This window comes from Sus scrofa, chromosome 14 (assembly GCF_054392235.1).
Source record: "Sus scrofa isolate SSC_HxYL_T2T_F1_AM1 chromosome 14, Sscrofa_HxYL_maternal_Yorkshire_Landrace_v2.0, whole genome shotgun sequence".
NCBI classification, from domain to species: Eukaryota; Metazoa; Chordata; class Mammalia; order Artiodactyla; family Suidae; genus Sus; species Sus scrofa.
This window is the reverse complement of record NC_139396.1, coordinates 76,050,142-76,075,325: the sequence shown is the minus strand read 5'-3', so window position 1 is coordinate 76,075,325 and position 25,184 is coordinate 76,050,142. Positions and strand designations below refer to the sequence as shown.

Below are 25,184 nucleotides of genomic sequence, written 5' to 3'. Positions count from 1 at the left end.
ATGGCTGAGTAGTATTCCATTGTATATTATACCACATCGTCTTTATCCAATCCTCCGTTGATAGACATTTAGGTTGTTTCCATGTCTTGGCTGTTGTGAATAGTGCTGCAGTGAACATAGGGGTGCATATGCATATAATCCATATAATTTTGGATTATAATTTTTAAATAACTAGTCCTAAGATCACAGAGGTATTAACAGGCAAAGATTGGACCTGAAGTTGGATTTTCTGTCCCCCACACCTATGCTCTTAGTCGTCAATATTAAAAATAATAACCTAGAAAAATATGAAGCCTAAATTGCTGACTTTAAGATCTCTGGTTTGGAGTTTATCATGAAACAGTATAAAATTTTGTTATGGCCAAAATAATTTTCTACCAGTATGAATAATTCAGGAGTATGTTGTTTACCTTTGCAATCTCCTCCTTTGGTTTTCAGTAAGGTTGAATGGCTAGAATAGAATACTGGACTATTATTATTTTAAAGGATGTCAGAAGGCTGCATTTTTCAAGGAACATATTGACAACAAGGCAACTTGCTTGCAATATAAACTAATATTTTAAAAACCTTTGCTTAATTTTGTTTTCCTTTCTCAGGAAAAGTTGGACGTAGGGGTGAGAAAGGAAGTTGATGGCATGGGAACCTCTGAAATAAAATATGGAGACTCAGTCTGCTTCATACAGCATATCGGCACAGGCCTGTGGCTTACATACCAGTCTGTGGATGTGAAGTCTGTGAGAATGGGGTCCATACAACGCAAGGTAAGAGGGCATGAAAACACTGTGTATGCCAGTCATTCTTTATGCCTGAAAAAACACAAATATAAGACAAAAAAAAAGTGGTAGCCAACACATCCAGCCACCTGTAAACACATAAACATGCTGACGTCCGATTCCACCCTAATAAATGCTCTGGGTTTTGCTGGGTGAACAGTGCTGGATGTTACATCACTGATTTAAATATTAATTGAAGAAGTGTGCTCCCTTTTCTGGATTCTAGCTTAGTCTACCTAATTCACTCCATCCTCCGCCCTGATCCTGGGATTGCTTCTAAAATGCAGGCATACTCAGATATTCACCTCTCAGTCCTTCACAGACACCCCATGGCTTGTAAGACAAGACGACACCTTTCCATAGCATGTGACGCCCTTCCCCACCTGCCTCCCTACCATCTCCGGCCTGTCCTCCTATTCTTCCTCCATCTCTAGACGTGCTCTTCTGTTTCCCCAGCTCACCAGCCACTCACAGGACATTCCTTTTAGTCCCTTAAAGAAACATGGCTCTTACACATCTGTGCCTTTGCACATACTGTTCCCTCTGTTCAGAATGCCCTTTAAAACATTTTTCCCCTCTTATCCATTCTCCAGAGCTTAGGTTTAAAGATGACCTTAGAAAGTCTTCCTATCTGAGCCCATTCTGTTAAGCTGCCTTTGTGTTCTCATAATAATTCTGTATAACATTAAATTTTATATGTACTCTCTATGCTGATTTTTTTACTAGGCTACACCTCTCTCTCTCTCTCTCTCTCTCTCTCTCTCTGATTTGTGAGCTTCCTTAGATTCTGCTTTGATTGCACTGGGCTAACCTGCCTCCCTACACTGCCATCCTCAGAGCTTTGGATGGAGAGTCTGGGACAGCTGTCCTGCAGACTCCTATAATATTTTTTTTAATGTCTACACCTGTGGCATATGAAAATTCCCAAGCTAGGGGGCAAATCAGAGCTACAGCTACAGGTCTATACCACAGCCACAGCAAAACAGAATCCAAGAGGCAGCTACAACCTATGCAGTAGCTTGCAGTTGGATCCTTAACCCAGCAAGGCCAGGGATCAGACTGGCATCCTCAAGAATACTACTTGGGTTCTTAACCTACTGAGCTAAAGCAGGAACTCCAGAACTGTATAATCTTTACAATGAGATGGTTGCTTGTCTTGGGGTCTTTGATCTAGGTTCATAAATTTCAATATTTGTTTATACTCAGTATTTGTAAAGCATTCATTTTTTCCTGTGACTGAGCTGGCTGTTTTTAACTTTTTATTATAGAAAATTCAAATATATCAAGAAAACAAAGTAGTGTAATGGACCCTCAGTATCCATCACTCACTTTCAACATTTTCATTGCTTCCTCCTCTTGTTCAATTTGCTCCTCACCCCCTTGCCATAATTATTACTCCATTTTCTTATTCCTTAACCATGGATAAAAGTCAAAATAGAACTTATATATCATAGGCTGAAAGAGTGTTTTATAGAAGAGTTTGACAGGGGTGTTGAGAAGCTAACCAGTCTTGTTTGCATTAGTAAAGTTACATGCAAAATGACTTTATAGGCCAGAGAAGAAATTAATGCAGTCTGTACTGTCAATGTTATTATTCTGGAACCATATACTTTATTGAATCTTTATTGAGATACTTCACTGTGGTATAGATGAGGATTTCCCAATCTAAATCTAATTTTCGTACACTTCCTAGTTGACTAGTGTCTTCAGATAACTTTATTTTTTGAGAAAAGCATGTTGGTGGCATATTTGCCAAATCTTTACATATTTGAATCTGACTTTCTTTTGTTTCATACGGATTTTTTTTTTTTTTTGTCTTTTTAGGGCCTCACTTATGGCATATGGAAGTTCCCAGGCTAGAGGTTGAATCAGAGCTACAGCTGCCAGCCTACACCACAGCCACAGCACCTCGGGATCTGAGCCATGTCTGCGACCTACACCACAACTCACAGCAAAGCCAGATCCTTGACCCGATGAGCAAGGCTAGGGATCAAACCCATGTCCTCATGGAACTGGTCGAGTTTGTTACCACTGAGCCATGACAGGAACTCCTGTTGTTGTTTCATATTAATAAAATCTTGGTTAGTTAAAAAATATCTGAATTAGGAGTACCCATTGTGGCGCAGCAGAAACGAATCCAACTAGGAACCATGAAGTTGTGGATTCAATCCCTGGCCTCGCTCAGTGGGTTAAGGATCCGGCGTTGCCATGAGCTGTGGTGTAGGTCGCAGACACGACTCAGATCTGGCATTGCTGTGGCTGTGGTGTAGGCCAGCAGATGTAGCTCAGATTTGACCTCTAGCCTGGGAATTTCCATATGTTGCAGGTGCCGTCCTAAAAAGCAAAAAAAAAAAAAATCTGAATCACTTTTCATGGCATTTTGTTTCTTACTTGGTGTGAATATCCACATTTTGCTGCAGAAATGGATATTTATTGATTGTGCAGTGATACACAAACCAGACAGGGTGTTACACGTATTCAGTGTCTACACTGTATTATGTTTTAAAAAAAATCTGAAAACTCTAGATTATGAAATGCATCAGTCAGCAAAGATTTTTAATCAGTACACTTAGGTCTTTTAAAGCTGAGAGGAGAATTATGCAATCATTTTTGGCTTCTTTTTCTTTCATTTTTAGTTTCTTACTCTTTTCCAAGTCAGTCCTCTTCCCTTTCAGCAATCCTGTTGTTCTGAACTCAGCTTTACAATCTGCCTGGCAAATGTGTCTTTCAAATCACTCATTTTCTTTTCTTTATGCCTTTCTGTTCCTTAAACTCTTTCAGTGCCTTTGAAATTTTAGTTTTCTTGTATTTTTTCACTTTCTACCTCAGCTTGCTGTCTTTTCATCTATTCTGATAGTTCATTCTAGTATGTCTTCTTGTGAATTTTCATTCCTCTTTCACAGAAGTTGATGCCTTCTTGCATTCTGTGGACCATTGAAGTAGTTTGTATATTTAAATAATATTTAAATATTATTTCTATTTTATCTGTTTTTTAAAAATATTAGTATTTCTTTCAATTAAAGGGAGATAAAAATCACATTCTAGTGTTCTTTAATTTGTTGAGAAATAAGTTAATAGACATCATGAGATTGAAGAATTCTTAAATTCATAGACCAAACTTGGTTTGGCCATAGTTTGTTGTTCTTTTGAAATCTTACTATAGTCAGATAATATTTTATTAAGAATTTATCTAGAATTGTCATATATTCATTTTATATATAGAATATATGTATTTTCTTGATGCATTTTGAAATTTGAATTTCATACAATTTTCAGAATTCATGAAATATTCTCTTTTTCGATCTTTTATCAATCATTAAAAATGTAGATCATTCGTAGCTCACAGGCTGTATAAAAATTGGTAGCAGTTGTAGTTCTCTGGCTGGTCTACCATTAAGAGTATCTATTCTTTTGTATATATGTATATGTATAACTGATTCACCTTGCTGTATTCCTACAACTAACACACCATTGTAACTTACTCCAATAATTTTTTTTAAAAAGTATATCTATTCTTAGAAAGTCGATTAGAGCTCACTTATGAATCTGTCTAGTACTATGATCTCTTAAATACTGTATCTTACATCTCCTTTCCAATCTCTTTTAAATAAATTGATATCAAATTTTCTACCTAGGTGGAAGATTCCTTTTGATGATTCTTAATTTACTAGGAAGCCATCCATATCCTCTGGGGTACTCAGTTATGTTTCTAAAATTAAAAAAAAAAACAAAAAACAAATGGGGCCATTAAGTTCAGTACAACATTGTCCTATTATCATTTTATAATTGTAATGTTTTTTGTATCTTACATCATAGTCTCTGTTTTTTCCCCCTTTTTTTGATTTTATCATTAGCCTGGTTGGTAAGAGATTTATCTACTTTATCTTCTCAAAAAAAAAACATTTTGGGTTTATTCATCCTTTTTTAGTATTTTATGTGATTTCTAGTTCATTAAATTCTCTTTTTATCTTCATTAATTCCCCTTTCAATTTTATTTGTTTTTCTTTTTTAGAATCTTAAAATGAGTAATACATTCCTTCATAGACTTTTTTTTTTTCCCCTTTTGGTCAATGAAGGCATATACAATTGACTTTGAATACAGATGTGTCTCTGTCTCTCTGATATTGTGGCATAGGGAGTTCCTCTTTACATCACTTTGCAGATAGTTTATGATTTTAGTTCTCATTACTAACTTGAGCTCATTATACCTGGTTAAATGTTCTAAAAACATCTTGCGGTTGGTATAAAATGAAGGAATTTAGACACAAATGGTTCTTTTTGCATAGAGTATATAACTGACCTTCGCTGTTAAAAGTCATGAAGATGGGGAAGGCTGCGGAGGATAAGAGAGGAAGGGGGCATTGGAGAGGTTTTAAGGGGCTCTAACATTCTTTCTTGAGCTGAGTGTGGATTACAAGGTTTGTTTACTTTCTGAAATTCGTTCAGCTAGTCACTTAAGATTCTGTACTTACCTCTTCATGTTATACTTTTATAGAATGTTCAAAACAAAGTCTAACAGAAGAACTAAAAAAATAAAAACACGTTTTTTAAAGAACTGAGATGTCTTCGAAGCCGCGCTCAGCCCTTTGTTAACTAACCCATCTGTGTTCTGAACTACCCTTATAACTGCTCTGGCAGGAAATGTTTTCCTTTGCTGCTTTGTTCAGAGTTTGCTTAGACTGTAGATGAATCCTAGAATGTAGATTCATTCATCTTTAAAACAATAGCTGAATAAATATATGGAATGACGAGTTTGTACAGGACCTGTATGTCTTATTTTACCTGCACACAACAGCTTATAGTCCCTCCTAATCTGTCTTTTGACTATTTATTGTCATAGCTCACCTTTTTGAATGTGCGTCTTCTTAACACCCATGTGAATAAGAGATGATGGGAGTAATAGCATTTTTTTTCTGCTTTCATACAGGCTATCATGCATCATGAAGGTCACATGGATGATGGCCTGAATTTATCCAGATCCCAGCACGAAGAGTCACGGACAGCACGTGTCATCCGCAGCACAGTCTTCCTTTTCAATAGATTTATTAGGTACATTGTCCTTTGTTGTTGTAGTTGTTTGATATTTTATTTTATTTTCCTTATCAGACTTACAGATTAACAATTCTAATATATATTATCGGAGTTCCCGTTGTGGCGCAGTGGAAGAAACAAATCCGACTAGTAACCATGAGGTTGTGGGTTCGATCCCTGGCTTTGCTCAGTGGGTTAAGGATCCAGCATTGCTGCGAGCTGTGGTGTAGGTCGCAGACACAGCTTGGATCTGGCATTGCTGTGGCGCTGGTGTAGGCCGGCAGCTGTAGCTCCGATCGACCCCTAGCCTGGAAACCTCCATATGCCATGGTGCGGCCCTAAAAAAAAAAGTCAGAAAAAATATATTATGGTGGTAAGTCTCATACAGTTTGTCAGTTCTGCAGAACACATTAGAAAATACTGGTTAGATGATTTCGTCTTTCTTTTAAATGAACTTTTTAAGGACTGTGGCTTTAGAAATTATATGTATAACATAGTTAATAGCTATATTTCAGAATTATTCTGTAACACACCCTTGCGGTGGACCTTTCACAGTGGGAGTAGTATAGCCTAGATACTTAGTGAGTTTTGAACTATATTTAAAAAAAGTGAATATCTAAGTTTTCCCACCTAATAATGGCAACAGTTGGAGTTCCTGGTGGCCTAATGGGTTAAGGATCCAGCTTTGTTGCTGCTGAGGCTCAGGTTCAATCCCTGGCCTGTGAACTTTTACGTGCTATGGACATGGCCAAAAAAAACCAGTGGGAACAATTGCATATCTACAAAACTAAAGCAAACACTTGGATCCAAGTGTTTTCTGGTAGCATTATACCAATATACGCTCTGCTTTGCGATGGATATCATATATCTCTTTAAACTTGCCAATTTGATGGTAGGATATGTGTATATGTATATATTTATAGGATGTAATATTTATAATACATACTTGTTTATTATAACTATTTTTAAGATTTGCACTTACGCATGAATTGTGAAAAATTGGTCTATTTCATGTTTGTTGAACTAGGATTCTCCATTTATTTTTTATGTGATTTATCCTATTCTTGGTTAATATTTCTATTAGCTGTCCTGAACTTTTGTATGTTAGTGATATTAATTTTCTATACTCATATAAATTGCAAATATTTTCCCAATTTATTGGTTTGGAAAGATTTTAAAGTGTTTTCTCATCATAGTTTACTCAATAAATCATATCTTAGTTTCATAGCATATAAAAGACCTTTGCCCCCCCTAAGATTATGTAAAATTATTCATTGAATTTTTCTCTGCTTCTTTAATAAACCATCCCACTGTGTGTGTGCATTTGTGTGCATCCTTTTAGGAAACCAAAGAATGTGCACCGCATTCAGCTTTTATTATATCCTTACTGTATATCTAACATTCTGCCTCATCTAAACTCTAATCCTTTTCAGATATAGTGAGGCTTAGAGAAGGGGTAAGCACATGATTTCTATAATTTTGTGCAGTACTTGTTTCTTATAATAAATAAAATTTCAACTTTGAAATTATAACTTATTTTAGAATCAATTTAATTTGTTCATCTTGTTCTTTCCATAGTTCTTCTTTACTGTAACTTAATCAATTCTGTAAGGATTGTGGAAAATAACCACAAATATTTAAAATAGTCTGTTTTCTTTGTAATTATTATATTCTTATATCATTACAATAATATTGTTATATCTATGTAATTACATCAGTACTGATTTCTTCAAATACAAAAGACAAGTTTTTATTACAGTGTGACTTGTGTAGTATTTTCAAAGGCACTTACAGAGATTGTATTTGGTAATCACGGGCTAACTTCCTATCAGAGAAAAAGCTGATTGTTTTAAAACATATTTTATCAGAAAGATACTGTATCAGTCTTTAGACTTAATGTAGTGATGATATACCCTAAGGGACATTTTGTATATTGACCAAGATTCCAAGAATTATATTTGATGTGATTTGCTTTAAGCACATTTGCTGTTCGCTCAGACCATTCATTTTTTTTAAGTGGTGTCTGTGATTTGAAAGATGAATTTTAGACTCTAACCCTTGCTTAATTGATTTGATAGAGAAGCAAACATGAGAAAGTTAGATACTTTGGTACAGGTACTTACTGAATTATGTATTTGCTGCTTCATATTTAAAATCAGTTTTTTTAATGAAATCATTTATTTTACTTATCTTGATAAAATAGGGTAACTATATACCCTATATGTAGCTTCGTGTAGCCAAGGATTTCTCCACAAATCTGTGGGTTCAACCAACCATGGATCAAAAGTATTAATAAAAAAAAAAAATTTTAGAAAGTACCAAAAAGCAAAACTTGAATTTGCTACATGTTAGCAACTCTTTACTTAGCATTTACATTGCATTTACAACTATTCATGGTACTTGTGTTGTGTATGATAGGTAATCTAGAGGTGGTTTAAGATATACAGGAGGATGTGCGTAGGTTATATGCAGAAGCAGGCATGGCTGCTTTGAGTCAGCCTGAACAAGTTACATTCTTCACTGTGTTGCTGAATCAGGAACAAGCTTATAACTCAGTCTCAGCATCAGTCCGTCTTCTAATACCTTCATAACCAAGGCCATACTAATTAAGTCAATTACCAGTCCTCTCAAGCATATTCATAATATTTTCTGGGAGCTGCTCTCCCAGAATGTGTTCTATGTTAATAAATGTTTTGTGTGCCCTTTCTCTTTTTATTGGGTGGAGTGCTAAGAAAATGCAATTTGATCTCATTGACTGATAGTGTTGTTAGATTTTCTGGTTCCTTACTGATTTTTTGTCTATATGTCCTATTAATTATTGAGAGAAGGGTATTGAAATCTCTGACTATAACTGGATTTTTCTATTTCTCCTTGGCAATTCTTCATGTATTTTGAAGTTCTGTTATTAGGTTCATAAAAATTTAAGATATATCCTTTTAATGTACTGGACAGACTCCTTTATCATTATTATGAAATAGCCTTCTTAAAATCCCTGGTGACATTTGTTATGACATCAACTCTGTATGGGGTTAATATAGCACTTCTGCCCTCTTGTTTCCCTTGGTGTTTTTTTTTTTTCCACATCTGTAGTTGTATAATGATCATAACATTCCAATTTCACAGGATTTCCATCCCATAATCCATAACCCAAGCGTCCCTTGGTGTTATCATTGTATAATTTTTAAAAAATCTCTTATTTTAACCTATTGTGTCTTTAAAGTGCAGGTCTTTTAGGCAGTAGGTAGTTGGGTCTTGATTTTTTTTTTATCCAACTTGATAGTCACTGCCTTTTAATTGTGAAATTTAGTCCATTTATATTCATATGATTATTGATGCATGAGTTTGTCTGCCATCTCGTTATTTGTTTTGTATTTGTCCCATCTGGTCTTTGTCCCTTTTCCTTCTTTTTCTGTATTCTTTTGGGTTAGTTGAGTGTTTTTGATGAGTCCATCTTATCTCCTTTTTGCTGGTTAATTAGCTATAATTCTTTTTTTATTATTTTAGTGTTTGCTTAAGATTTATAGCATACATATTTTCATTTATCACCATCTACTTTCAAGTCATTTGGCCTCTATGAATAATGTGAGAACATTTAGTAGTATACTTCCCTCCCAGTCTCTGTGCTGTTTTTGCCATACCTTTTGCTTTTATAGATTTTATAAATCTCACAACACATTATTATAATTTTTATTTAAGGTCAGTTAGATTTTAAAGATATTTAAATATAACAAAAACATCTAATATTTTGTGCATATAGTTACCATTACTTGTGTTTTAATTTTTATTATTTTTTGGAGAATTTGTATTTCCTTTAGGTATTTTGTCTTTAGGCCTAAAGAGCTTCTTGTAGCATTTCTTATAGTGCAGGTCTGCTGGATATGGAAACTTTTGTCTACTCTATGTCTGGAAATATCTTTATTTTGCCTTCATTTTAAGTGATGTTTTTCTGAGTATAACATTTTAGGTTGACTTTTTTTTTCTTTTAATTCATTGATTCTCTCTTCTTTTTGATGGTTATATTTTATGTTTCTTTACATATCTGATCCTTTTTGTTTAGTTGCCAGACATTGTAAATTTATTGGTACTGGATATCTTTATCTTCCTGTCAGTATTTTTGAGATTTTTCTGGGAGGCCTTTAAGTTACTCAGTTAAGTTTGATTCTTCTGGAATTAGCTTTTGGGAAGTTAGGGATGGGAGCATAACAGTGTTAAATCCAGGGCTCATTATTCCCCACTCTTGAGATAAGGTCTTCTGTGTACTCCACCTGATGCCCCATGAGTTATAAGGATTTCCAATCTGGCTGATGGAAAGAGGTACTATTTTAGAACCTATGTAAGTGTTGTCTGCCTTCCCCTCTAGTCATTTCAGGGGTTCTCTCTTCTGCCTTGGTTGTTTTCTCATGTGTATGTGTTGATCAGGACTCTGCTAAATATTTGATGAGGACCCTCTGTGTTTCTCTAGAGTCTTATATGGCTGTCTCCTGTCTGATATTGTGTCCTGTACACTCTGGCAACCTTGGTCTTACCAGGCCCTCAGCAGTGTCTTCTCAACTCAGGGAATCTTCCATGCCTCACCTGGGTTCCCCTATTTACATTGTGACCTAAGATTCAGTCAAGGCAAACTAGAGCAGTTATAGGACTCAGCTTGCTTGTTACCTGTCTATCCTTTATTTCTTGATATCCGGTGTCTTGAAATGTGCTCTTCCCCAAATATTTTGTGTGGTATTTTTGAGGGGTAACATAATATCCTGTTTATGTTACTTTCTCTTGGTCAAAAGCAGGCCAGATGTAGTTGACATATGCAATTCTTATTTCAGGATGAAATTCCATGTTTCCCCTGGCAAATGTAGCCTTATCTTTGCTAGTTCTGTATTTTTTTTCCTCCTTTAGATTTCTCATCACAAACCCATCACGAAATTACCATCTTTTCCAGAGTTGTCTAGCATATGTATGTATGTATTCATTAATGTATTTATGCCGCACCCATGGGATATGGAAGTTCCCAGGCGAGGGGTCACATCTGAGCTACAGCTGCTGGCCTACTCCACAGCGACAGCAACATGGGATCTGAGCTGCATCTGTGACCTACACCACAGCTCACAGCAACACTGGATGCTTAACCTACTGAGCGAGGCCAGGGATCAAACCCACATCCTCATGGATACTAGTCTGGCTCATTACCGCCGAGCCAAACAGGAACTTTCTAACATCTCCTTTTAAAAGTGTGTCTCTCTCCTGTGACCATGTAACAAATGCCATAGATGAACATGAGTATCTTTCCCTTTTTTACACATAACTGACCGTAATTGTGTTTAATTTTTCAAAAATTAAATTTTAATTTAGCTTTGGGTTTTAGCTCTTTCTAAAATATTTACCTCTGTTATATTATTTAATTCATCATGTCTATACATTTTTACATGAAGATATTTTATTAATTTGCTCTGGTACTATTACTGAGGTATTTGAATTCTGAATTTATACAGTTCTTTAAATATAGCTCAGAAACTTTGAAAAGTACCTAATTACAGAACATTGTAAAGGGTATATTATTTTAAATAGCATAGTTTGATCCTTCTATCACATTCATGAAAGTACTAAAATTATTCTGAAAGTTCAATATCTTTACAGTATCTGTATCCATGTATTTTTCTTTCTTTCATTCTTTCTTTCTTTTTTTTTTTTTTTTTTGTCTTTTTAGGGCGGCACCAGTGGCAAATGGAGGTTCCCAGGCTAGGGGTCAGATTAGAGCCACACTGCAAGCCTGCTCCAGAGCCATAGCCACAGCAAGGTGGTATCCGGTATATCCACATATTTTTCTTAGTAAATTTTTAGGTATTCATTTTATTAATGTAGATTTATTTACTATTTAACAGCCGCATTTAAACAGGCATACTCAGACCTCTCTTTTTTACTTCTTAGGTTGAAAGTCAAGATCTATTTTCTTTGTGTTCATTTGTATTTTTCTTATGTAGCTTTTTTTCTGTGACCTTCTGGTCTCTCTCCCTGAGGTCAGGGTGGTGGTGGTGGTGGTTATATGTGTGTGTACAGAGGAAAGAGTTTTATTCATCTGGACTGATTAAAAAAATATGTAGCTTTTTTCTCTCTGGGTATATTAATAAGTATATTCTTTATGTAAATGCAGTAAGAGAAGAATCTATGTTTATAATATGGTTGAATCTTCAAATTTTAAAATGAAGAGATGGAATTCATTGCTTTAATTTTTGTTGTGACATACCGTGATTCTACTACCATTGATTTTCCCTAATTTTTTTTCATGTTTTGTCCTTGATCAATGAAGATTAAAAATATCTCTGTACTGTGTAGAAGTCCTAAAACTTAGCATCACTAACAATTTAAGTCTTATATAGCAGTTGTATGATAAAAGGCTTCTCCTGGAAAGCAATTGAATGGTCGCATATCTGATAAGTAGGTATATTCAAATTCATAACTCAAAACCTGACATTTACTATTATTTCTTTTTAGCTTTGAAAATGTTGATATTATATTCGAATTAATTTTGAATTTTATTCACTGTAGTATGATGAGATTTGAATTTGACCTTGTTATAGTCAAATCATTCAACCAGAGTTAATAGATTGAAATAATTGGAACAGCAATATTTCATTGCATATGCATCTTCAATTTAAAAAGGGAGAAATAATTTTCTTTTGACAAGTCATTTCAGTTGCTTTTTGGGCATAGAAAGCCTTGTACAGATGACAAACCTAGGTAATATGTAAATTTCATCGACATGTTTGATTTGGAATTGCAGGCAGAAACTTTAGGATAGTCATGCAGTTTTAGTGTTTCATCTGTTTATGAGGCTGAAGTCAAATATTCTAAAATATTAGTAATGTTTATGTAAATGATGATACATTTTAAATATTTTGAGAATCATAAAGTTCAAAGATAGCTAATTTTCATTTACAAGGTCTTTACTATTTTAGAAATACAAATTACAGTACAATCAGATAACTTGAAAGAAGTATTTCCTTGGATTAAAATATTGCCATACAGTTTTGCTGATAACAGAGAGCAGGAAAGGAGGTAAAATATTTTTATGTATTAAATTTTGTCATAACCAATAGGAATATACTCTATTAGCTATAGAATAGGCATCCTCCCCCTTTTTTTTATGGGATCTGTTGTGTACTTTTTACTAAGCTTTTCCTTTTGGAATAATTTTGATTTCTAAACACTATGCTTTAAAGTTCTTTCTAGGTATATACAAAACTATGAGTTTTAAAATTCAGAATCTCAGCAAATTAGTACATTTACATGTCAGTAATATGTTTTTATTCAGCAGCCACAAAATGAAATTTCATGCTATTTCTTAATCTACTCTTTAAATGCATCTCCTTCAGATAGTTATTTGATTAATAAATGAATTTTCTAAATTTGAATCATTAGGCTATATTTTTAAATTGGCAGGAATTAGGCAGGACAGCAATGAGTGTCGATGACAGCATAGCAATTCCCACTCCAAAAACAAAGCAAAAAAGAAAAAGTTAATGTCAGAATTATGAACCTGGGAAATCACATCTTAAAGTATATAGTGCTTTAAATTGAAACCCAATTGGTTTCCAAATATTTGGACCATTGGCTTTGTAGGTATTGGTTCTTTGGGCCCTTTAGATTTTCTAAATGAGCTTCTCTTGATACTGTTGGGGGTTTTTTTTGTTTGTTTGTTTTTTGGTTTTTTGGTTTTTTAGGGCTGCACCTGCGGCATATGAAGGTTCCCAGGCTAGGGGTTGAATCAAAGCTGTAGCTGGCAGCCTACACCACAGCAATGCCAGATCCTTAACCCAATGAGCGAGGCCAGGGATCAAACCCATGTCCTCATGGATACTTAGTAAGATTTGTTTCTGCTGAGCTATGACAGGAATTCCATACTTATGTTTTTAATATAGCCTTATGTATACTTGACAGAATATTACATTTCTCATGTGAATATGTTACTTACTGCTGTTTGAGGAAAACTAGGGTCTTTCTTGTGAGCCACATGGGAAGTCCAAGGAAAACTAGGGTCTTTCTTATGTGTTCCTTTTATGGGGACATAGGGAGAGAGTGAAGTTTTAAATTGTGTGTAGGTGAAAAGTAATAAATAAAATTATGAAGCACTGATATAGAGAAATGTTTGTTATTTGTTTTAGGGGCCTTGATGCTCTAAGCAAAAAAGCGAAGGCTTCCACGGTGGACTTACCCATAGAATCTGTAAGTCTCAGTTTGCAGGATCTGATTGGCTATTTCCACCCACCAGATGAGCATTTAGAGCATGAAGACAAACAGAACAGATTACGAGCTCTAAAGAATCGACAGAATCTCTTCCAGGAAGAGGTGAGTTTCTTCCAATGCTCATTTCTTTTCTGTCGTTGTCTTGGGGAAACTTCTCAGTAGGGAAAAATTCTCTACTTGACATCTATGTTTCAAGATACAGATAAGCAGGTGTACTGCTGCACAAGGGAACCAGGCCTTGGAGGAATCCTGCAATTATTTTTATTTCTTTCTCAGTAAGTATTACTTTTAAAAAATGAAAGTCTTTGCTTTCGCAGAGAACATTGTATTTCACTCTCTGCTCAGCCTTCAGTCTGATGGTCTGTTGGGCTGTAGTTTGCTTTATGCTAGTTATATAAAAACAGACTCTCAAGGTGTCTCAATGACTCCAGGCTTTGGAAAGCATGAGGGTTTTCAAACTGTTTTGTGGGTTCCATAGTGCTCTTTGGAAATGGCTTAGGGTCCACTGGAGCTTTGTGTTGGGGACATAAGCCCGGGAGAGGGCTACCCAAGGAGGCAGGCGCTAGGCTTCCTGCTTAAACAGACATCCCCACTTTTACTTTTTGTATTTAAGATCTTATGTAGGATTTTATTTCATGGAAGTGTCACTACTAAAAAGAGCTCAAGTGCTGTCTTTGACAGGCAGGATAACAGAGGGAGCAAGTGATGTATTTAATGGTCCTAATGTTAGTGTGAGAGCTGGTACCACATATTCAACAGTCTCAGTGGAAGGATGTCAGAGCTGAGCTGGCAAATCAGGCCAGATAGCAAGTGGCCCTGGATGTGGTCCTGGCCTTCTCCATGTCCCTGGATATGGAATGATGCATTTCTTTTGGAGCAAAAGTATCTTTGTAAAAGTATCTAAGAGAAAAGGTTAGCAGTCATTGCTAAATTCCCATAGTCCCTAAATCTTTGTTCTTCTAGGTTTTTTTTTTTTTTTTTTTTTTTTTTTTGTCTTTTTAGGGCCACACTCATGGCATATGGATCTTCCCAGGCTAGGGGTCTAATTGGAACTACAGCTGCTGGCCTACACCACAGCCATAGCAATGCCAGATCCAAGCCACGTCTGCAACCTACACCACAGCACACAGCAACACTAGATCCTTAACCCACTGAGCAAGGCCAGGGATCGAACCTGTAACCTCATGGTTCCCAGTCGGATTCGTTTCCACTGCGCTATGATGGGAAGTCCCCTGTTCTAGTTTTAAAACTGTTTCCTAATTTTCCATGGAAAGCCTTTGAAACTGACATTAATTTTTGAGAATTTTTCACTGTGTACAAAAGAAATGACCTATCTAGAGTCCACAATGGCACAAAAGCACAGGAAGTGTCAACATAAACCAATAATGACCACATAGAGTAGTTTATTGGGATCTTTTCTTTTTGTGTATGCCAAACTGTTAGGTAGACTGCATTTATTTAATATCCAAACTAAAATGAAATATAGGGCTAGGAAAACTTAAAAGATTGATTTGGATTAATATTGTTTTTTCAATTTCTCATGTAAGACAACCAGGACGAAGACCTAGACGTAACCTTCACACCACAGTACCTCTTCATTCTCTGTGTGAAGTTCATTTAATTTGTCAGCTCTTTATAGCGCTTGCTTTCAGGTGTTTTGCCTCATTTTGACAGCCTCGATCTAGCAATACTAATAAAAGCATAATTTCAAGTTTAGATAGCACCTGAAAAGTGCTACAGTGAATTTTTGGTTTGCTTTAAAGGTATCTTTTCATGGGCTTTTCTTTATTAATTTATGACATCTTCAGTTTTACATTAAAAAGTGATGATGATGATGATGATCCAGATTGTAATGATGTCCTCCCTGAAAGTAAGGCTTACGTAGGAGAGGGGGAAAAAATCTTTCTCCTTTATTTATCTGTGGTTCATTGGCTGGGGCCCTGCAAGTTAGACCAACAAAAGACAGATGTACGAGAGAAAAACAAACAACATTGTCGTATGTACCATGTGCATACTTGGAGAGTACTCAGTACTTTAGAACTCAAGCTATAAGGCATCTTAATATAAAGTACAATATCTTTTTGATGATAAAAAGAAAGGAGTTTTGAGCCTCTCAGAACTGCAAATTCTGGGAAGGAAAATAGAGGGGAACCTAGTGGATAGTAAGAGCTAGTGTGTTATGTAGGTTACTCTGTGCAGGCTCAGGAGCCTGAAGTTGTCTCAAGCAGTGTCCCACATGCCATTCCTAGTAAAACAGAAAAGCATAGAGCATTTTTCTTGTGTTTGCTTTTTCTCATTTGCCTTAAGCTCCAAATAAGCCTTCTGCCAAAGTGGCATATTTGGGAGTGACATACCCTGAACCCTTTCACTTACAGTAGAACATGATTTTGTGGATTCACGTATTGACTATTAAACCTTGCAAATGAAGGTATGAAGTACATATTTTTGCCTTGTTCTGTCTCTGTTTTAGAATAGCACGCTGGATTTAAAAACTCCTTGAATTATTTCAAAAACTGTGTATCTCACATGCAAGTGTGTTTCTTCCTGCCCTTTGAATAAACAATCTCAGTTTTCTTTATGATTTACAGACTTACTGTAAGCAAGGCTTAAAAAAAAAAATCAATCTAACATTTTTGGTCTGTGAGCAGAATCGCAGTTCCTTTTTTTTTTTTTTTTTTTTTTTTTTTTTTTGTTGTTGTTGTTGTCTTTCTGCCATTTCTTGGGCTGCTCCTGCGGCATATGGAGATTCCCAGGCTAGGGGTCTAATTGCAATTGTAGCTGCTGGCCTACACCACCGCCACAGCAATGCAGGATCTGAGCCACATCTGCAGGCTACACCACAGCTCATGGCAACACCGGATCCTTAACCCACTGAGCAAGGCCAGGGATCGAACCCGCAACCACATGGTTCCTAGTCGTATCCGTTAACCACTGAGCCACGACAGGAGCTCCAAAATCGCAGTTTCTGATGGTGACTTTTCTATCCTTTCAGGGAATGATCAACCTTGTGCTTGAATGTATAGACAGACTGCACGTGTACAGCAGCGCCGCACACTTTGCTGATGTCGCGGGAAGAGAAGCAGGGGAATCTTGGAAATCAATTCTGAATTCTCTCTATGAGTTGCTGGGTAAGAAGTGTGATTGGATTTTCAAGGCAACTGACTTATGTCCATTTAACATCACATGACAGTTACAGCAGCTTTAGAACATGCTTCTCAATGGGACTTTCAAGGTTTACTTGCGTTGCACTACGGTCAATGATGTATAGTGTTTAAAACCATCTTTGAGTATGCAGTGTGGCTCAAGCAGTAGATTTGCCTTTGGTGAAAGGGGGAAAGTCTTCTAAGGTGTAGTTTTTTAGGCAGAGGGTCTTTGTAGGGCTGTGCATTAAATATTTCATTTCTGATTCTGCAATTAGTCCCACAAAAGCCCAGCTTACTCTTCACAACCCCACCCTGTCAGGAGTCTCCTCCAGTCTCCTTCTCTACAGTAGCTGAGGTCTGCATCTGCAGCTCCTAGCTGTGCCTGACTTGTGCTCAGCATCATTTGGACTGGGTTATGTTGCATTCTGTTCGCTCTCTGCAGACCTTCATAAGGTTGTTGGAAGGGTTAAATGCGGTGATGTATGTCAAAGGCTTAGCACAGCATATTTTGTTCCTCTTATCCCAGATTCCCATTTCTTTGGATACTGTCATCCTCTCCCTCATTAACATAGTAATGCTTTCTTCCACTTCTGTTTTTATTCTTGTGGCGTTTTGCCTTTTAAATATGTCTTAGAAAAGAAACTTCACTTGGAACTCTTGGATATAGCAAGGAAGGTTCTTGATCGGCTGATAGAAGGCATAGCATCCTCATCTGAAAATGGAGGCAATAATGTTTTCTTCTTAAATTCCCTCCAGGCTTAAATTCTATATGCTATTATCCTACCCTCTCTCAATACAACATCACTCGTTTTAGGTACCAGGCACCTCCACCTCTGATGTGTAGCTGGTACTCAGTAAATACCCAAGATTGGGTTGATAGCTGGATATTGTAAGATTTCTGCTTCATCTCTGTGCCTCCACTTCTCTCCACCAATCTTTACTCTAGACCCCAGGGGACCCGTGCACACTCCTCAATGCACTTTTATTGGTTCTCTGATACTTGATGTATAACTTCTTATTCTAATCTTTGGAATACTCAAGCCCCATGGCTGGTCTGTCCCTTCCTGTTCACCTGTGACCTCACACTTTCTCTGGTCACACAGTGTCACATCCTTCCTGTCCTTACTTCCAACCTAGTCTTATCCCTTCAGACTGATGGGAATTATTTTATATCAGAGATTTTATATACAGTAAATATATAGTTAAATATTCATATTATGTATTAAATAGGTATGTATATATGGGTATATGAAGCATATATATATATATTTTTTTTGTATTTTTAGGGCCATGCCCATGGCATGGCGGTTCCCAAGTTAGGGGTTGAATCAGAGCTGTAGCTGCTCACAGCTCATGGCAACACTGGATCTTTAACCCACTGTGCAAAGCTAGGGATCAAACTTGCGTCCTCATGTATGCTAGTCAGATTCGTTTCTGCTGAGCCACAACAGGAATTCCTGAAGCATATATTTCTTAAATATACGCATTTAAGCATGTATTTCCTTAATTCTTCCTCTTTTTTTTTTTTTTTTTTTTTGGCCACACTGTGGCATGTGGAGTTCCTGGGCCAAGGATCAGATCTGAGCCGAAGTTGGGTCCTAAGCTGCAGCTTCAGTGATCCCAGATCCCTAACCCACTGTGCTAGGCCAGGGGTCGAACCTACCTCCCAGTGCTCCCAAGACACTGCCAATCCCGTCGCAACATAGAGGAAACTCCTCTTTCTTTAATTCTTTACATCCCATTTGATTAAGGAAGGATTTAAGGGAACTATGACTTAAACTTGGCATAATTTGAACCCCCTAAAACTCACATCTTAGTGGAAGATAACAGTATAATAATCACATATGTCACTAAGGTACCACATAGCGATTTCAGGCAATGCATGTTTTGTGGGTTTTAAACTAATTTTTTCATGCAGAAAGAGATATTAGTTCTGAATGTGCTTTCTGCAGATGCATAGACACACACACACACACACACACACACACACACTCTCTCTCTCTCTCTCTCTCTCTCTTTTAACTTTTATGTTTGACACTGCTACTCCCAAGAGGGTTTTTGTTAATCCCCCACCCTGTGTGTGTTTGTGTGTGTGTATGTGTGTGTATACCTCCCTTCAGAAAAGTTTCCTTTTTCCCTTTTGTCTGTTTTCCCCAGTGTCTTGCCTCTTCATTCCTGAAGGGGGTCTTTTGTAGCAGAGACTCTGTCATGTTGAGGGAACATGAACTTGGAGTCCAGTGGATCTGGGTTTTAATAGAGGCTTCATCCATTCATCAAAGATTAGTTGAGTGACTGCTATGGGGGATGCCTTCATCTGGGCAGCGAGGCGCCATTGTGAGCAGGATAGAGTCCCTGCTCTCATGGAGCTGATGGCTGGATATAAGGTGTAAATAGCAGAGCTGGTCACAATGCTGGGCAGTTACTGGCTTCACCACCTCAACCATCTAGATTCAAGTTAATGTTAACTCATATGAGTAAATTCTTAGTAAGAGACTGACAAACTTGACTACACAAAAAATTCAAACTCAGGATAAATATTATTACAAAATAAAAAACAGGTGAGAATTTGTAAAATATGCAATCTATAGGAAAGAAAAAGGCACAGTGTCTGTAATGTAGAGAGATTTCATAAATCCATAAACAAAGGAAGTATCTAATAGAAAAACAGACAGCAGATGACAATAGGTGGTTCACAGAACAGTGAATAAAATAAAAGATTCTCAACATGGCACATAAATAAATGGAAATTAAGATAATAAGTAGTGATCATGTTTCACTTATTAGATTAGCACAGACCAAAAAAAAAAATTAATAATACCCACTACTGGAGAAAAATGTTAGGTAATGTCTCCTTGAGAGTGTAAATTGATAAAATTTAAAAACCAAACTTCAGTTGACATATACAAGAGTTTAAATGTATATATCCTTTTTATTCTCCAAATTTCTACTTTTAGAAATGTATTCTAGAGACATATTTGTACAAGTATGGAAAGGATGTCCATTGCAAAATTGTTTTTGAGTAGCATAATATTGAAAACAATTTTTTTTATCAATAGGAGATTGGTTACATAAGTCATAATATACCTATAAATACTGTGCTCTCATTAAAATTTGAGAAAAATATACCATATACCATTTGGAAAATTGTACAAAACTAGGCTTGGTTGTTGGTATTTTTAATATGGCAGTCTAGGATATGGCATTAAGTGAAAAAAATCAGGATGCTTATTTATATAATTAGATTCAAATTGCATAAAATTAAAAATATGTAGAGAAAGATAAATTCTTGTATATACATTGGACTTTTCTGGAAAAATGCACAGAAAACTGATAGGTAGCTGCTTCTTGGGGGAGATCTTTGACTTTTCTGTGTGTTCCGTTACATATTTATCATTTTTTATTGAAGTATAGTTGATTTAAAATGGTAGTTTCTGGTGTACAGCAAAGTGAGTCAGTTGTGTGTGTGTATGTACATATATCCTTTTCAGATTCTTTTCCATAATAGGTTATTACAAGATTCTGAGTGTAGTTCCCTTTGCTATATGCAGTAGGACATTGTTTATCTCTTTTATGTACAGTAGTTGAGTATACGTTAATCCCAAACTCCTAATTTATCCCTCTCCCTCTTTTCCCCTTTGGTAACTGTAAATTTTCTGTGTCTGTGAATCTGTTTTTGTGTTGTAAATAAGTTCATTTGTATCATGTTTTTAGATTCTACGCATGGTATTACATGATACTTGTCTTTGTCTAACTTACTTCACTTAGTATGAGAATCTCTAGGTTTATTCATGTTGCTGCAAATGGCATTATTTCATTCTTTTTTGTGGCTGAGTAGTATTCCATTGTGTGTATGCAACACAGGTATAGGTTGCTTCCTTGTCTTGGCTATTGTAAATAGTGCTGCTTTGAACATTGGGCTGCATGTGTCTTTTCAAATTAGAGGTTTCATCTTTTCTGGATTTATGTCCAGGGGTAGGATTGCTGGATCATATGGTAACTCTGTTTTTAGTTTTTGAAGGAAGCTCCGTACTGTTCCCCATAGTAGCTGCACCAATTTACATTCCCACCAACAGTGTAGGAAGATTCCCTTTTCTCCACACCCTCTCTAGCATTTATTTACATTTTTATTCTTAATCTTCTACATGTATTACCTTTATAATTGAAAGGAGTAGGTAACAGAAATATGTGAAGCTAGATAATTGAAAATGAAAGGAAAAGCCAATATATTAATTTCAGTTGAATTAAAAAAGGAATATTTATGTCAGTGCATATAAAGAATCTCTTTTGATGTATACACGGTAGTTTTAATGGTGGTTGTTTCAGGTGAATAAAATTATGAGAGATTTTGTGGTTTAAATATTTCTTTGACTATTTGATTATCTTTTCTATTTTTATGGATGCCCCCACAGCGTATGGAAGTTCCCAGGCCAGGGACTGAATCATAGCCACAGCTGCAACCTGTGCTGCATCTGAAGCAATGCCAGATCCTTTAACCTACTCCACCGTCCAAGTATTGAACCCATACCTCCACAGTGACCCAGGCCATTGCAATTGAATTCTTTTTTTTTTTTTTTTTGGTTTTTTTTTGTTTTTGGTTTTTTTTTTTTTTGTTTTGTTTTGTCTTTTTGCTATTTCTTGGGCCGCTCCCGCGGCATATGGAGTTTCCCAGGCTAGGGGTCTAATCGGAGCTGTAGCTGCCAGCCTATGCCAGAGCCACAGCAACATGGGATCTGAGCCGCGTCTGCAACCTACACCACAGCTCATGGCAATGCCGGATCATTAACCCACTGAGCAAGGGCAGGGATCGAACCCGCAACCTCATGGTTCCTAGTCGGATTCGTTAACCACTGCGCCACGATGGGAACTCCGCAATTGAATTCTTAACCCACTGCACCACAGTGGAAACGCCTTGATTTTCTGTCTTTATTGTAGTAACCACTGATTTCAAGATCTGAAAAAAATATAGTGACTAAAATCATGTATTGATCTAAGAACCTTCTGCTACCAATAGTTTTAACGAAGTTAGTGTAATCATAAGGTAGGTAGAGAAGTATATATAAGTGTATCTTCCCCCTTGGCTGGAAAATCTCAGATCAGCAACAATAATTGGGGTTCAGTAAGATATTTTTATCTCATTGTCCTTCTTTACCCAGCTGTCAAAAAGTTTGGTTCAAGGATCATTAACTCCAAATTTATTAATAAATTAATTTACTCCTCCCCATTACTCCAAAAAGGTAGACAGTAGATTCTCTCATGAGGCTCTGTGTGAAATAAACCTTTTCCTTTTGCTTCGGAAATTATTTAGCATGAAGGGAAAAGGGAGAATGTGGGGATGATAATCTGTAACAATTTTAGCATTTGACATGGATATATCAATATGTGTTTTAGGTGGAGAGTGACAAAAGTAGATTTATGAGCCTGCCATCTTGAACACCTTAGAATCTTACAGGCACCAGACTCCATAGTTTGAAAAGCATTGCTGCAGCATGCTTTCATATGTCTTTGCTGACATGCACACAATCAATCTACAGGAGGCTTGCCAGCCAGGATGGCTTTTTAAAGATGCCCGAGAAATGTTCTGTGGCATACGTACTTTGTGAATACCCATTGTGTGAAAATTCAAAGCAGGAAACAAACAAGATAGACTGCTACTCTTGGAGGGTGGCAGAAGTTAGCAGTTTCTGAACCCTGAAAGACTGAGGAAGGGTACAGCAAAGACAGATTTTTGTATATCCAGATCATTTTCCCAGTGTCTTAGGGAGGCAGATATTTCAAAATGCCCTAAAACACTGGGGGAAGGCAGTCAGAATATGAAAAGGAAGGGCATATCTTTGAACATCTCATGGCAGGTGGTATTCTGGAAACTGTCCACACAGATATTTCCTATCTTGTTTTCCAGGAAATTCAGGAAAAGCATTTAATAAATATGACATATTATTTTTTTTCTAACTTGGCAATAATTTCATGGCTATGAAATGGCAGCCATGAGTTTTAATAGAAATTCATTTTTTTAATGATGAATTGTGTGAGCTAACCAACTTTCTTAATATGCTTATACATTACCAGGCCTCTGCTCTTCTAATCTCTTCTTAGATCGGGGATTCCAGATGGAAGAGATTATAGTGGAGGAAGCATAGCCTAGGACCTGAGCACAGACTCTGGAATTTTTTTTTTTTTAAGGCTGCATTTGCAGTTTATGGAAGTTCCCAGGCCAGGGGTCAAATCTGAGCTGCAGGCCTACTACAGCCATAGCAACTCAGGATCTGAGCCTCGTCTGCAACCTACACCACAGCTTATGGCAACACTAGATCGTTAACCCACTGAGAGGGCCAGGGATCAAACCCGCAAGCTCATGGTTCCTAGTCGGATTCCTTTCCACTGTGCCATGATGGGAACTCCACAGGTCTTACCTACTTGTGTGGCTACCTTCCCTCTGGCTCTGGCCCGGAGGTTAAAGCTGACATCCCTGGGGGGCCTGTCAGGGGCTGAGAACGGACCTTCTCTGCAGGGCATATTAGAAGTTTCTAGCTAAGGGCTGGTTCCTGTGATGAGGCAACTGCAGCTCTTTTCCCTGGGTGGCTATTTGCAGCTCCTTTCTTGCCCATGTGCGGTTAGTAGTATACCTGGAGCCTTTTTTTCTGGAAGTCTTCCTACTGTTCCACATGGCCCTCCTGAGTAGACTCAGGCACTCTCTCCCCAAGATTCATGGGAAACACGTAGGCCATTTTGGTTCAATGCAACCATGCGGATCAATCCACTCAGTGTTACTGACCTGCCTCCTTGGAGTCCTTCATCAATAGAAAGTGATAAGAGGCTGGGTGAGACATTCAGGCAAGGCTTTTTTGGGATTTGTGCTATAGCATCGGGGAGTGAAAACAAGCAACAGGTTCCCTTGCTTGGTCTCTGAAGGGGCAGTTGGATTTTGGCCTTTTTGTCCCTTATTGTTCATAATTTACCCAACTGCCAATACATGGTTATTTTTAGTTCTTTATGGGTTTTTTTATTATTTTATTTATTTTTTATTTTTTTTTATATTCAGTTGCTGGAGATTTTGTCCTGGTGCAAACACTGCAGTAAAGGGCCCCAGGTCCTGTCTTGGAAGCAGTTGGCTAGTGTGCTTCCCTCCCCCAGTTGACTTCCTGGACAGAAGTCATCAATCCTGCCCTCACCAGGTCCCCTAACTTCAGGGACAGTTTCCTCCAGCTCCCCAGAGATTTTTCCATGGTGCTGGGCTGGGAGGGGACATTGCCCCCTCTACCTCTCTTGAGATCTAGTGGCTGGACTGATAATAAAATTGGCATGAGACAGATTCACAGGAGAAAAAGAAATAAATTTTAATTCACGCCCAAGGAGGTCACAGAAATGGGATGTAGGAGGTGAACAAAGGAGGCAGCTTTCATACATTTTAGACAAAGAAACAGTGGATTCATGAGGAATTGACAGGACCAAGAACTTGGGTTTTGGGTGCCCAATTAGTGAAGAATCTAAACAGAGCATGGGCTTCAGGTTGTCAATTAAGGAGGTAACAAGCCTTGTTTATAAACGCTTCTTGATCTCTGGCAATAAGGTTGTTCTATGTCCAAATGTAGGGAGGGCACCTTTCACGTGACAGATTTATTTCCCACTTCAGAGAGACAGAAAGAGGGTCAGGATGTCCCTGTTGCTTTGGACATTTCTTAAGGAACTTTAATTTTTAAAAAATCAATATGCCACCACATTTTGGGGTGGTTTACTCTGGACCCCCACTGACTACACTCTTAAATTCTTCAACAACATTCTGAGGATTTTGTTTGTCTGTTGTGGTTTTTTTGTTTGTTTGTTTTTTATGGTTTTCAAGACTTAAGAACATCCATTTTTTAATCTGAACATTTGAAATATCTTTGTGGATTCTAGTTCCATCAGCTTCCTGATTGCCTGTGCTGTTTAAAGACTATTCACTTAGTATTTCTAGGCTTTGATTATAAACTCCAGAAAAAAATATTGTTTGATTCCTCAGTGTATC

General features: G+C 37.0%; 1 protein-coding gene across 19 annotated transcripts in view; it reads left to right on the top strand.

Annotated features, from left to right (window-relative positions):
• Window positions 1-25,184, top strand: part of RYR2 (ryanodine receptor 2) — a 745,790-nt gene that overhangs the window by 370,400 nt on the left and 350,206 nt on the right. For all 19 annotated transcript variants that reach the window (XR_014827812.1, XR_014827813.1, XR_014827814.1 and 16 more), the window contains 4 exons: window positions 597-761; window positions 5,701-5,822; window positions 13,958-14,141; window positions 17,032-17,167. Coding sequence is in view for 11 of the 19 variants with exons in the window: in XM_084996827.1 (XP_084852953.1) it covers window positions 597-761; window positions 5,701-5,822; window positions 13,958-14,141; window positions 17,032-17,167 (607 nt within the window). In the remaining 8 variants the exon portion in view is untranslated. The remainder of the gene's footprint in view (window positions 1-596; window positions 762-5,700; window positions 5,823-13,957; window positions 14,142-17,031; window positions 17,168-25,184) is intronic.